Here is a 13,178-nt window from a genome sequence, read left to right as displayed (position 1 = left end):
GTATAGGTAACCACTTAAATTATCTGTGAAATTAATTTAAGAATGAAGGTTTTATTTAAGATAGAATATGCCAGTTATCAGATAATAAAAATAATTTATGAATAGTGTATCTCCTCTTTGCTTTGATCAAGTGTTCTTTAAAAGCCAAGACTATGTGATGAAGGCATAGGGATGTGATGTCAAGAGTTGTAGGGGCTCTGCCCATGGCCCCCACTCTGGGGGCAGAAGCAATGTCAATGTCAGAGGGCCAGGAGTTCAAGTCTCGATTCTTCCACCAACCTCCAGTGTGACCTCTGACCAGCTATTTAATCTGTTTAAGTCTCAAGGCCTTCATCTATAAAATAGAAATAAGAGTAGCACTGTACTTCTCCTAAGATTATTGTGCTTATTGGAGGATATACAAATAAAGCATTTGGAAGAGAACTTGTCCAATCCTAGTGCTTACTATGTGACAGTTATGTTGTCTTCATTAAGTCCAAACTGAAAACTTATTGTACAAAGAACTGTACCATCCACTGGATTAAAATATTCTGTACTAGTTCCTTAAATGGTTATAATCAGGGGACATGACCTCTTTTGTCTCTGTGGGTTCTGATTTGACCCACAATGAGCTCAACTTTAAAAAGTGATATCAGATTGTTTTTCATGACTTCTAATAATTTTGCTCACAGTTGTTTTTTAATCCCTTGGCCTCACTCGTATTTTACTAATTTTATAAACACTGCCAATGGCTTCTCCTACGGTATTGGAATTTGGCTGTTTTTTGTTTTTTCCTAGCCTTGACTCTGTGCCTTTGCTGAGGCCTTGGTGAACCATTCCACTGACTTAGCATGTTTATTTATAAATGACTCTTTGTGTTTTGATTTCTTTATAGCTTTTTAACAGTTAAAAATATTTTCAATCTAAATAAGCAAGTTTCATTATCAAACATTTAGAAAATATTTAAAAACCCACCCAAATAAAGTAAAAGAACTCAGAACTGCACAGATTTATTTTGAAGCACACAAAGAAGTGAACACTTTGCCCAACACCCCCGTTTTCCAGAAGTAATTCTATCAACAGCATGTGAGGGTATCCTTCTAAATATGTTTATGCTTATGAAAGCATGCACATATAAACATTTATCCATAGATATTTATGTCATGAAAATTTTTATAACAAGGTCATGCTAGATAATTTTCTATAATATGCTTTTATCCTCTTAATGATATTTTTATGGACACAGATTCCAAGTCAGTGTATAGAGATCTCCTTATTCTTGTTAGTGGCTAAGTAGGATTCCATTTATGGACATGTCCTAACTAATCCCATATTCATAGACATTTAGGTTGTTAGTAATTTTTTGCAATTACAGTGGGCTTGTAATGACCAAGCATTTTGAACATGTGCTTTTAGACGTGTGGTCTTATACTCTAAAGTAGTTCTTAGAATTGCAAGTACTTTATAATAGCGTAGATGCAGCTTAATATTAGATGGGTTGTGCAAATCACTCTTCAAGAAGGTTGGAACTATTCACCCTCTATCAACAATAAGATGTGTCCTCTATATGTATTTTTCACTTAGCATGCATAACTTCCATTTCTTTGAGTTTTTCTTCTCTGTGTGCTCATCTTCCACCTGAACTTCAAGATACCTTATTCAGTTTTCAGCAATATTTTTGAGTTTCAAGAACTCTCTTTTTCTCAGATCATTCCTTTGTAATAATTTTCCTAGTTTCCCTAGGAATTTGCATCATATTCTTTTAGTGTCCTTTGTCTTTCTTTCTTTAAGACTATCTCACAGAGAGCCACCTGTTCTGATTGTGTTGTTCTTTCCTCCTTCAAACTGCTGAGTCATCTTCAATGCCTTGTGCATTTTTTCTCCTCACTGTTACTTGTCTGCAAACATCCAGATCTTTCTGACCCATTACAGTGAAATAAGTCCTCAGCACACATGTAGGCAGGCTTTTGGGGTCTCCTAACTAGTAGTGGGTCTGCAAGTTGCGAGAGGCAAAGGAGGAATATTTTCCTGGTGGACAGGCTGGTAGGCTAGGACCCCTCAACTGAGGGTGCAGGCGAAGCCTCCAAGTTCTCAGGATCCTCCAGGCAAGTGCAGAGTGTGGCAAGTCTCTTCGTGTTACACACAAAGAGTCTTTCGGGCTCCTCCCCAGCCATACATCTAAAGCAAGCAGTCCTGCTGAGAACAACCACTAAGGCTAGTGCTCCTTAGACTTGAATGTGTCCACAGATCACCTGGGACCTTGCTAAAAAGCAGATTCTGATTTGGAAGGTCTGGGGTGGGGACTGGAATTCTGCATTTCTTACAAGTTTCCACACAGGGCAGCAGGTTCTATGGGGTGGGCCCCTTGGACTGAAGAGAAAAAGAGCCTGTGTTCCCTGTTTCCTGGGAGGCAGGCACCTTCCCAGGCTTCAGTGCCCTCACCTTCCCCAGCCCTGTAAATGATGGTGTCCAGAAGATGCCCACCAATGGCTGAATCTGCCCACCACCTCCAAAACCTGTAAGCCAGGGTGTCAGGGACTCCTGTACTGCAAACAAATGTGGGCCGAGCTTTAGCTTTTCCCATCTACAGATAACTGTGTTCGAAATCGCTTTGTCACCCCTGCAGAGAGCTGGGAGAGAGTTTCTTCAGGTAAAGTTCATCCATGTTTCCAACCACTTCCAATTATATTTGGACTTCTGTATATCTTGATTGCTATAAGAATATTTGAATGTATTTTTAACCATTTAAAATTGCTCTTGGTATAGACTTGTATCTGGCTATCACTGATCTTCTTAAAAAAGTATTAATTTCTTGTACATCATATAAGGTTCTGTTTGATTCTAATGTTTATTGACATTTAATTTTCCTTATAAATTTTCATAATTTGGTCACCTTTCATCTACTTCAGGCCTTTCATCAATAGGCATATATACGAGCAGATGTATAAATATGGCATATATTTATATATTTGATATAGTTTGGATGTGTGCCCTACTCAAATCTCATGTTTAAATGTAATCTCCAATGTTGCAGATGCAGCCTGGTGGGAGGTGACTGGATCATGGAAGTGGATTTCCCATGAATGGTTTTGTACCATCTTTTGATACTGTCCTCATGATAGTGAGTTCTCATCAGTTCTGGTCATTTAAAAGTGTGTGGCATCTTTATGCTCTCTCTCTCTTGCTCTTGCTCTGGCCATGTGAACTGCCTGCTTCCCCCTTCACCTTCTGCCATGATTTTAAGTTTCCTTAGGTCTCTCCAGAAGCCAAGCAGATGCTAACATCATGATCCTGTGCAGGCTGCAGAACCATGAGCCAATTAAACCTCTTTTCTTTATAAATTACCCAGTCTCAGGTCCATCTTTCTTTCTTTCCTTCCTTCCTTCCTTCTTTCCTTCTTTCCTTCCTTCCTTCCTCCCTCCCTCCCTCTCTTCCTTCCTTCCTTCCTTCCTTCCTCCCTCTCTCCCTCTCTTCCTTCCTTCCTTTCTTCCTTCCTTCCTTCCTTCCTTTCTTCCTCCCTCCCTCCCTTCCTCCCTTCCTCCCTCCCTCCCTCCTTTCCTTCCTTCCTCCCTCTTCTCTTTCCCCTTTCCTTTCCTTTCCTTTCCTTTCCCTTCCTTTCCTTTCCTCCCTTCCTCTTTCTTTCTTTATTTTTAGATAGAGTCTCTGTCACCCCGGCTGGATTGCAGTGGTGTAATCATAGCTCACTGCAGCCTCAACCTCCCTGGTCTAGGTGATTCTCCCACCTCGGCCTCCCGAGTAGCTGGGACTACAGACATGCCCCACCACACCCAGCTAATTTTTGTATTTTTTTTTTTTATAAAGATGGGGCTTTGCCATGTTGCCCAGGCTGGTCTTGAACTCCTGTACTCAAACCATCCACCTGCCAAGTTGGCCTCCCAAAGTGCTAAAATTACAGGCGTGAGCCACCGTGCCCAGCAGGCATTTCTTTATGATAATGGGAGACTGGACTAGTACAATATTTAAATGTGTTTTGTTTTTGTTCCCATTGCATTAACATAGCTTCAGGGTTACTGTTTTATCATTTTATTATCTGCATTAATTCAATATTTATGAATATCTCTTTTTCCAGGTATTGTATTAAGTATGAGAGTGATCAATAAGTGATGAGCTCCCCCTTTGAGGGGCTTGCATTTCATTTGGGAGTACCTTGTTGAATGCTTTCAAGCTTACACAGTTTTTCCATAGATCATCTCATGTAATTCTCACATCACCTTCAGAAGACAGAGAATAAGTTTACCAGCATACTAAGTTACTGGAGGAAACAAGAATCAGTGAGATTTAATGATCATCTCCAAATCATGCTGCAAGTGATTTGAACTAGAATACAGATTTTCTGACTTCAATGTTACTACCTTTTAAGGTCATTTTGGATTTGAGCTTAATATTAAAAAGCCAAGGACCTCCTAATACCTTTAATGAAACTGCCTTGACAGTTTGTACTGGTTTCAGTAGCTGCCATTGGGGCAGAAAATGACCCCAAATAACTCACAATTGAGTTGTGGTCTTTAGTTGTGGTCTTCTTAAAAAACAAAACACAGGCCGGGCGCGGTGGCTCACGCCTGTAATCCCAGCATTTTGGGAGGCCGAGGCAGGCGGATCACGAGGTCAGGAGATCGAGACCACGGTGAAACCCCGTCTCTACTAAAAATACAAAAAATTAGCTGGGCGTGGTGGCGGGCGCCTGTAGTCCCAGCTACTCGGAGAGGCTGAGGCAGGAGAATGGCGTGAACCTGGGAGGCGGAGCTTGCAGTGAGCCGAGATTGGGCCACTGCACTCCAGCCTGGGCGACAGAGCGAGACTCTGTCTCAAAAAAAATAAAAACAAAAAAAAACACAACAACAGCAACAAATTCAAAAACTGACTCCCAAAACAATAAAAAGATTTCCATGCCAATCCCAGATTAAGAAGCCAGACCAAGCATAAACCCTTATCTTCAGGATAAAGACATTAAGAAATTCACTTAAACATGGCACTCTCAGAAAGCATGTCAATATCATAAATTATATTCTATCTTGAATATTAAAATATTTTATCAAAACAATTATATTGGTTGGCCACAGTGGCTCATGCCTGTGACTCCAGTACTTTGGGAGGCCAAGGCGGGTTCATCACCTAAGGTCAGGAGTTCGAGACCAGCCTGACCAACACGGTGAAATCCCATCTCTACTAAAAATACAAAAATTAGCCAAGCATGGTGGTGCACACCTGTAGTCCCAGCTACTTGGGAGGTTGAGGCAGGAGAATCACTTGCTCCCAGGAGGCAGAGGTTGCAGTGAGCTGAAATCACACCACTGAACTCCAGCCTGGGTGAAGGAATGAGACTGTGTATCAAAAACAAATAAACAAACAAAAACAAACAAACAAAAAACGCACCTACTCTTTAACATGGGTGAATTATTAATAGCAATGAACTAGATTGTCCTTTGTCCAATAATGTATTTATTTATCAAATATTTATCAGACATCCAAAATGTGTTCTAGGTATTGGATGTATAACGCTGATAAAAACACGGTGATTATTTTATTATTGAGGCATTTGTAGTCAGTCTATTGTATATGAGACCTATTAGAAAATGACTCTGTAATTATAGGGATGTGTGAAAAGTACTGTAATAGACCTATGCCTGGGGTACCTATAGGAGCAAAGGAAGTTCTTCCTAAATCAGATGAAGGCAAAATTTTCCAAAAAAAGATGATAATAGGTTTGCAGAAAAAATAAGTTAAATGTTCAAGTAAGTTTGGGAAACATTGGATCAAAGATCAATAAATCTTTTTATGGTGGTCTTTTTTCAGAACTTGTAATATTCTGATATTGGGTATGAATTCCAGGGAGAGAGACTGTCACAAATTTATGTGATGAAAGTACACTTTATTCCAAGGGTATTTGAGGGACACACATGATGAAGGATGGATCCAGAGACACTCTCCCAGAGCAGTGATGTTCATGTCAGAACAGAGATTTCAAGATGATTAGGTGTTGGGCAAGAAGAAAATGTGGAAAAGAATATTCTTTGCTGAAAACAGCATGTGTGAAGTCCCCGAGACACGGCATGTGCTGAAGTAACACAAAGCAGCTCAAAAAAGTTAGACCAAAGAATTCCACATGGAAGAGTGAAAAGAGATGGGACAGAGACAAGCAAGAGTTAGATCATCTCAGCCAGGTAAAGGGTTGAACATTATTCTGAAAGCCAAGAAATGTATTTAAAAGTTCCTAAAATAGGGAAGAAGTATGAATGGATTTGTACAGCATGGATTTTAGGAAGGTCAGCTTGGAAAAAGGAATAGTCAGAAGGATTTATTTAATTAACCCAGATATCTGTGTTGAGGAACTGAACCAGAGGAGTAATATAGGGGAGGGAAGAGGGGAGGAAAGGAGGGAGGGGGGGAAAGAGAGAGAGAGAGAGAAGGGGCTAAGGAGAAACAGGTCGCAGGACCAGGTGATCTATTGGATGTGAATAGGGGATTAGGTGATGCCTGGAGAATGGGGTAGTTGATATGGTTAGCCACAGAAATGAGCAACATGAGAGAAGATTTTGTTGGAATCTAATGACTCACTAGGAGGCAGAATGCAGGTGAGAAAGGATGAAATTTTAAGCTATAGCTGTGGCCAAAGTAGTTTTAGACACGTTGAATTTGCGGAGCCACTGGGACATGTAACTGTTGAGATCCTAGCAAGTAAATCTATTAGAGATAATAGTGCTAGAAATCTAGAAGTCACTAATTATTCTTCAGGGAACACAGACATCATTTAAAAGTTCTATACCCAAAACCCCTTAACTGGGGAAAGACGAGTACAAATTATTTTTAAACACAGTATGGTGAAAAAAATTATTATTCAAAAGCTAAACTGACTAGCTTCCTTTGCCTTTGAAGGGGAGATGAACTTACTCATAACAGTGGGAAAATAAATTTCTATATTGGTTTCTCAACCTTAGTACTATGGACATTTGGGGCCTGATTGATTCTGTGTTGTGGAGGCTGTTCTGTGCATTGTAGGATATTTGGCAGTGTCCATGGCCTCTACCTGCCACATGCCAGTATTATCCTCTTCGTCATTTGTGACAACAAAAATGTCACAAAACACTGTCAAATGTTGCTGGAGGGGCACAATTGCTGGGCCCTTCCTCCTCAATTAAGAACCACTGCTCTATGCATTCCGTTCAACATAATGTGGTGGAATTTTGAAGAACTCTGCTAACACTTTGGAGTCACTAAAAGTGAAACCATGAGGAAACGGTCTTTGACTTAGCAAATGCACAGTTGGTCTAGACCTTGAATCAGTGGTCTAGGAACCAAATGCTGCTACGGAAGACAGTGAGAGGGATGAAATTCCTAAAGTCAGCTAGGGGGAGTTTGTTGAGCAGTAGAGAGGTGAGATCTCTGGAGAAGGGAGGGCAGTGTGAAATTTTTGCTGGCTGGAAGGATGGGGGGAGGTCCTTTAATGACAGGGATGCTTCGTATTCAATCCTCAATTATTTACTGTTCTGCAGAGTAAGATTCCTCCCTTGTCCTAAAGTCCTGATGTGGGTGAGAGAATGTTATCTCCCAGGATTTTGCAGAGATTCTAAGGGTGGCGTTTAAGCTTATAAGCTTTGACTGCACCATTGTCATCTTCTCTGTTTACATTTTCCTTTTTCTTCCTTTTATTTCACATCCTACAATGGAAGCTTTCCTTCTTTGAGCATTATTTCTCTGACTAGAATTCCCAGTAAGCTTAATTATCCCATGAGATGCTGAATTTGAGGTGTAGAAGGCCAGGAAGGCCCTTCAGGCTGATCTGGGCAGAGTTTCACCTAAAGAGCGGCATCATTAACAAGGTGGGGTCCTCCACCTGAGGCCTTGCTTTACAGATGGGTAAATTGAGGCATAGAGGAGTATGCCTTGTTTAAAAAATAGAATTAGGTCTTTTGGCTCCCATTTTTGTGCTTTTTCTAGTGGAGCATATCATCTATGGAAATCACCCTTCTCCAATTAACTGACATCAACATTTAGAAAGGTCTTTGATTTCTGCACTAGCCACTTCAATGTAATAACCCTGCTAGAATAAAAAAGCAGAATAAGAGCTCTTTGACTAAAGACTCTCCAATGATGCCTTGAAGTTCCATTTATATTCAAATCTTTTCTATGTGACGTAATTGTGATCCGACTCTGAATATTTTCAACTTTCAGATATTTCAAATTTCTAACTCCAAGTTGTCAGTTGACAATAAGGACTCACAGAAATCTTTCATGCCTCTAGGCTACTGTCCAAATGTTATAATTAAATAATAAATTTCCAAGGATTAGTTATTCCAATATCAGAGCGGTAGTTTTTGGCAAGGAATAAAGGATCTGCTTTCAAAACTGCTGTGGATAATGTGAAAGCTGATCAATGACCAGTGTTTACATATTTAGCTATCAATTTTAATAGAACATTTACTTTGAGGCCACTTACAAAATATTATGAAGCCTACATACATGAAATTTGGGGAAAAAAAAGCCACGCTGAAGTTCTTTCTCACAAAAGATGACCTCAATTGATGCTGCTCTAAAACTCCTCTAACAGGAGAGTAAATGGCTTGAATTCCTTATGAATCGGAGCATGAACTCAGGCAACTGTTTACTCATCTTTTTACCCTCCATGGTGTCTAGCATATTCAACACATCATGGCTATTCAATAGAGTGCAGTGAACCTCTAGGCTTCTCCAGCAACACAATTCTGTCTGCCCAGCAGCCTCCCACCCACGCTGCCCCTGGCACCGATACCTGTGCCCGGGACCAGGTACATCATTTGTGGGGCTCTGTGAAAAAAATGATAAAATGGTGCCCCATGTTATAAAATTATTAAGAATTTCAAGACAGTGACAGCAGAGCATTAAACTGAGCACAGAGTCCTGTGTGGCTTCACTGAGTGCAAGCCCATGGAGCTGGCCCTATCTGTGCCCAACTAGTTTTGCAGCTTTCTGATCCCTTCATCTACATGAATCGTACCTCCTCTGCCAAGTGAAAAACCTATGCTTGGGCTACCCTGAGCTCCTTCTTTCCTGTCTCAATCAGATTCTTTCTTCTCGGGCCCATGCCCCTCCATCTTCCTGTTCTTGTCCCTTTCGTTGTGTTTTCTGGACTCCTATTCTAAGTTGAGAAAACTCACCTCTGTCTCAGCCTTCTCAGTGTGTTTTCTCACCTTATGGGTAGTGGGCTTTCTCACACAATAACCCTGTAGGGTAGGTGCTATTCTCGTCTCAATTTACAGATGAGGAAACTGGGTGTGGTGAAGGTCAGACAGAGAAGTTAAATACAATGCCCAAAGTCACAGCTGGCAAGCGATAGATTCAGGATCTGGACTCAGGCAGTGTGGTGCTGTCACACCTAACCACGGTGTTCTGCTGCTCCAGGATCATCCCCAGTCAGGGCTAAAGTATACAGCTTCCTTGTACAGAGCCCAACTTACTTGGCCACAAAAGGTGACTCTACACCAGAGGCAGGAGTTTGGAGACGAGGATGATAGATAACCATAGGTGAACATAAGCATCATGCAGGAAATCCTCAGAGATATTGGAAAAGTGGGTGGATTTCCTCCAGTTATGTGGATGGGGACTTATTTATTTAACTCGGTTATGAAAGGAAAGGGTTACTGCCCCAAAAGGCTAGAGGCCTTGGGGCAGTTGGGTTATACATATCAGTACACATTGCTATACATCCTTATTTTTAGTAGCTGTATATTTTTTGTTTGCATGTTAGCCCATTTTTTCCCACAGAGGACAACAGCAGCAGATAATGGAAACCATTAGGAGAAATAGACTCAAATGGGCTGAAGAGGACAAGTGGGTTAAATATTCCAGAGGTCTAGGAGAATGAGGGCTCACTAGTAGCCTTTGGGATTAGTGATGGAAAGGTCAGGGGAAATCTTAGAGAAAGATATTTTGCAGAGTGGAAGGAGTGGAAACCAGGTTAGAGAGAATGAGGAGTTAGTGGGAGCTGCAGTTGAAGACAGAATGACGGGGGGAGACACTAGCATTCTTTTTTGCTAACCATGTATGTATGAGGCATACGCATTATCTAATTTGAATCTCCAAATCACCTGTGCAATGGGGAGCATCATTCCATTTTTCAATACAGAAAGATGTAATCTCAGAGATGTAACTATCTCAGGCCACGCTCCTGGCTTATCTATTTTCAAAACTTACTTTTCCTACTCTTTGACAAATTTTGGCTTAGAAAGGCAGCAGCCCCTCTGCGAAGCTTTTCTTGATGCCCTCCGCCCCTCAAGCTTCACCATCTCAGACAGAGATCATCACTGTGTATCTTGGATGTATTCTTATTAATGCATATTTTGTTCCTCTAAAAGTTTTCTACTAAAAGAGCTCTACAACAGAGGTGAGTTAAAGGCACATCCCCAGAGGTTTGAGGATATGCCAAAGAGACCTCCCCACATTTTTGTGAAGTCTGATGTATTCTCTTAATAAATACAGGCTAATTGTGCTTCAACTCCCAAATACATTCTAGTTTGTATTAATACTAAAATGTTTTAAATTAATTGCCACTGAGGTCACTCAATCCATCTTTTATACCTATATCTGGAGTAAGAGACACCCTAGTTTTAAACCTGCCGTACTACTGTCTTGCTTCCTGGGACATGAGAATGCCCATTTGGGATGTGTGGATATATATTAATAACAAGTCTTCAGGACTGTCCTCCCATCCTTTGCCTCCCTGGGCACAATACGATCCCTAACATATGAAATGTTTAAGTGAACTGAAGTGAAACTCAAAGGGATTTCAGCATATATTAAATAGCCATGTGCTTATTGCTTTAAGAACAGCTTTTGGGGTAAGAGTTACGTGGACGGAAATCCCAAATTACTGCAGCCTCAATTTCCTTTGTAAACCAGAGATCATGTTAGTCTTCCCCCAAGATTGTTAGAAAGTTGAAATGTGTTACTCTGTGGGCAGCACTTAGGATGGCACCTGGTACATAGCAAAGCTTTCTTAAATCAGGGGAAAGGTGTAGACAGCTTAAATAGATGGAGAGGGAGAAATGTTTCTCCTGCCTCCTGCCTCCCTCTGTTTTCCTTGAGGTGGAGGCTTCCACACTCCCACACATGAGTGAGGGATGTGAAGTGAGAATGACTGACTTCTCTCTTCACCCTTTTACTTTCTCCTCTGTCCAGGAGGAGACTGTCTTATTAGACTGTGCAAAACCAGACATCCAGTGTGCGCCATGTTTCTACAGTGGTAGGCTTGCCGGTTACAGCCACTGCTCTTGTGTGCACAGAGACCTGGGTTCCTGTGTTGATGCTGCAAGTCAGGGACCTGCTCTCTTGGGGCCAGCTTTTCAGCGTGTGAGGGATGGTTGAGTCACATTGCTCTGGTGCCAGCTCCAGGCTCTTCAGTTCAGAGAAGGGTAGTTAGAAACCCTGGTTTGGCTTCTTTAGTCAAGCTTCCCAGCTGCTTTGTATTTTAAAGTTACTGGATACTCCCTGGCTATCAATAAAGTTGATGCTTTGATACCATTTAGTGAAGAAGAGGGGGTGAAGGATTAGCATCTCAATCCTAATAAGTTAGTGCACTGCCTGGAAACCTTAAGAATAAACACAAAGAACTCAGATGTGAGGCTGCTGCTCTTGGTACAGCTATTGTGAACAGCTTTAGCATGAAAGGGTAATGCCAGTCTTAGTTTCTGGCTTGCTTTGGTAGCAATGGCTTGTAGTAAATGTGCTGCTGAGACCAACGTTGTGTTATTTGGACCAAGTAGCAAAAAGACTCCAGCTAAATTCCATGCAAGATAAAGATAACTAGAGTGAGTGGTTTGGGCCTTTGGGTATAGTGCTAGGCACTGGAACTAGTAGCTCAGCTGATCCAACCTGGGTTCCTTTTTCTTTTGCATGGAGTTGCATAGCCTCAAGGAGGACTGCTGAAAGACTAACCTTCTCATTCATGTAGTGTGCCCACAGGCTCCTGGTCTCAAACTGGATTTCTTCACATGGCTTATTTCTTATCCTATTGGCACTATTCCAAAAGGGAGAAAGAGATAATCCTCCCTAAATTACTGTATGAAACCAGTATCACCCTAATATCGAAACCAGGAAATAACATAGCAAAAAAAGAAAACTACAGACAAATATCCCTGATGAACATAAATGCAAAAATCCTCAACAAAATCCTAGCTAACAGAATCCAACAGCATATCAAAATGATAATCCACCATGATCAGGTAGGTTTCATACCAGGGATGCAGGGATGGTTTCACATCTGCAAGTCAATAAATGTGATACACCACACAAACAGAATTAAAAACAAAAAGTACATGGCGATCTCAATAGACACACAAAAAGCATTTGACAAAATTCAGCATCCCTTTATGATTAAAACCCTCAGCAAAATCGTCATAGAAGGGACATACCTTAAGGTAATAAAAGCTATCTATGACAAACCCACAGCCAATATTATACTGAAAGTGGAAAAGTTGAAAGCATTCCCCTTGAGAACTGGAACAAGACAAGGATGCCCACTCTCACTGCTTCTATTCAACATAGTACTGGAAGTCCTAGCCAGAGCAATCAGACAAGAGAAAGAAATAAAGGGCATCCAAACTGGTAATGAGGGAGTCAAACTGTCACTGTTTGCTGATGATATGATCATATACCTAGAAAACCCTAAAGACTCATCCAGAAAGCTCCTAGAACTGGTAAGTGAATTCAGAAAAGTTTCAGGATACAAAATTAATGTACACATATCAGTAGCTCTGCTATACACCAAGAGTGACCAAGCTGAGAATCAAATCAAGAACTCAACCCCTCTTATAATAGCTGCAAAAAAATTAAAATACTTAGGAATTTACTTAACCAAGGAGGTGAAATACCTCTACAGGGAAAACTACAAAATACTGCAGCAAGAAATCATGGACGACACAAATGGAAACACATCACATGCTCATGGATGGGTAGAATCAATATTGTGAAAATAACCATACTGCCAAAAGCAATCTACAAATTCAATGCAATTCCCATCAAAATGCCACCATCATTCTTCACAGAACTAGACAAAACAATCCTAAAATTCATATGGAACCAAAAAAGAGCCTGCATAGCCAAAGCAAGACTAAGCAAAAAGAACAAATCTGGAGATATTACATTACCTGACTTCAAACTATAGTATAAAGCCACAGTCACCAAAACAGCATGGTATTGGTACAAAA

General features: G+C 40.8%; 1 protein-coding gene across 2 annotated transcripts in view; it reads right to left on the bottom strand.

Annotated features, from left to right (window-relative positions):
- The window catches only part of ANKFN1 (ankyrin repeat and fibronectin type III domain containing 1), a 354,475-nt gene that overhangs the window by 285,899 nt on the left and 55,398 nt on the right, over nt 1–13,178 (bottom strand). Inside the window, exon 2 of one of the 2 annotated variants that reach the window (XM_030827986.1) lies at nt 11,908–11,989. The exons of the other annotated variant lie outside the window; for it this stretch is intronic. Within the exon in view, the coding sequence (XP_030683846.1) occupies nt 11,908–11,919 (12 nt within the window). The 5' untranslated portion in view covers nt 11,920–11,989. The remainder of the gene's footprint in view (nt 1–11,907; nt 11,990–13,178) is intronic. 2 annotated transcript variants of the gene reach the window in all.

Source organism: Nomascus leucogenys, chromosome 14, assembly GCF_006542625.1.
Source record: "Nomascus leucogenys isolate Asia chromosome 14, Asia_NLE_v1, whole genome shotgun sequence".
Classification (NCBI taxonomy): Eukaryota; Metazoa; Chordata; class Mammalia; order Primates; family Hylobatidae; genus Nomascus; species Nomascus leucogenys.
This window is presented reverse-complemented; position numbering and strand designations above follow the sequence as displayed.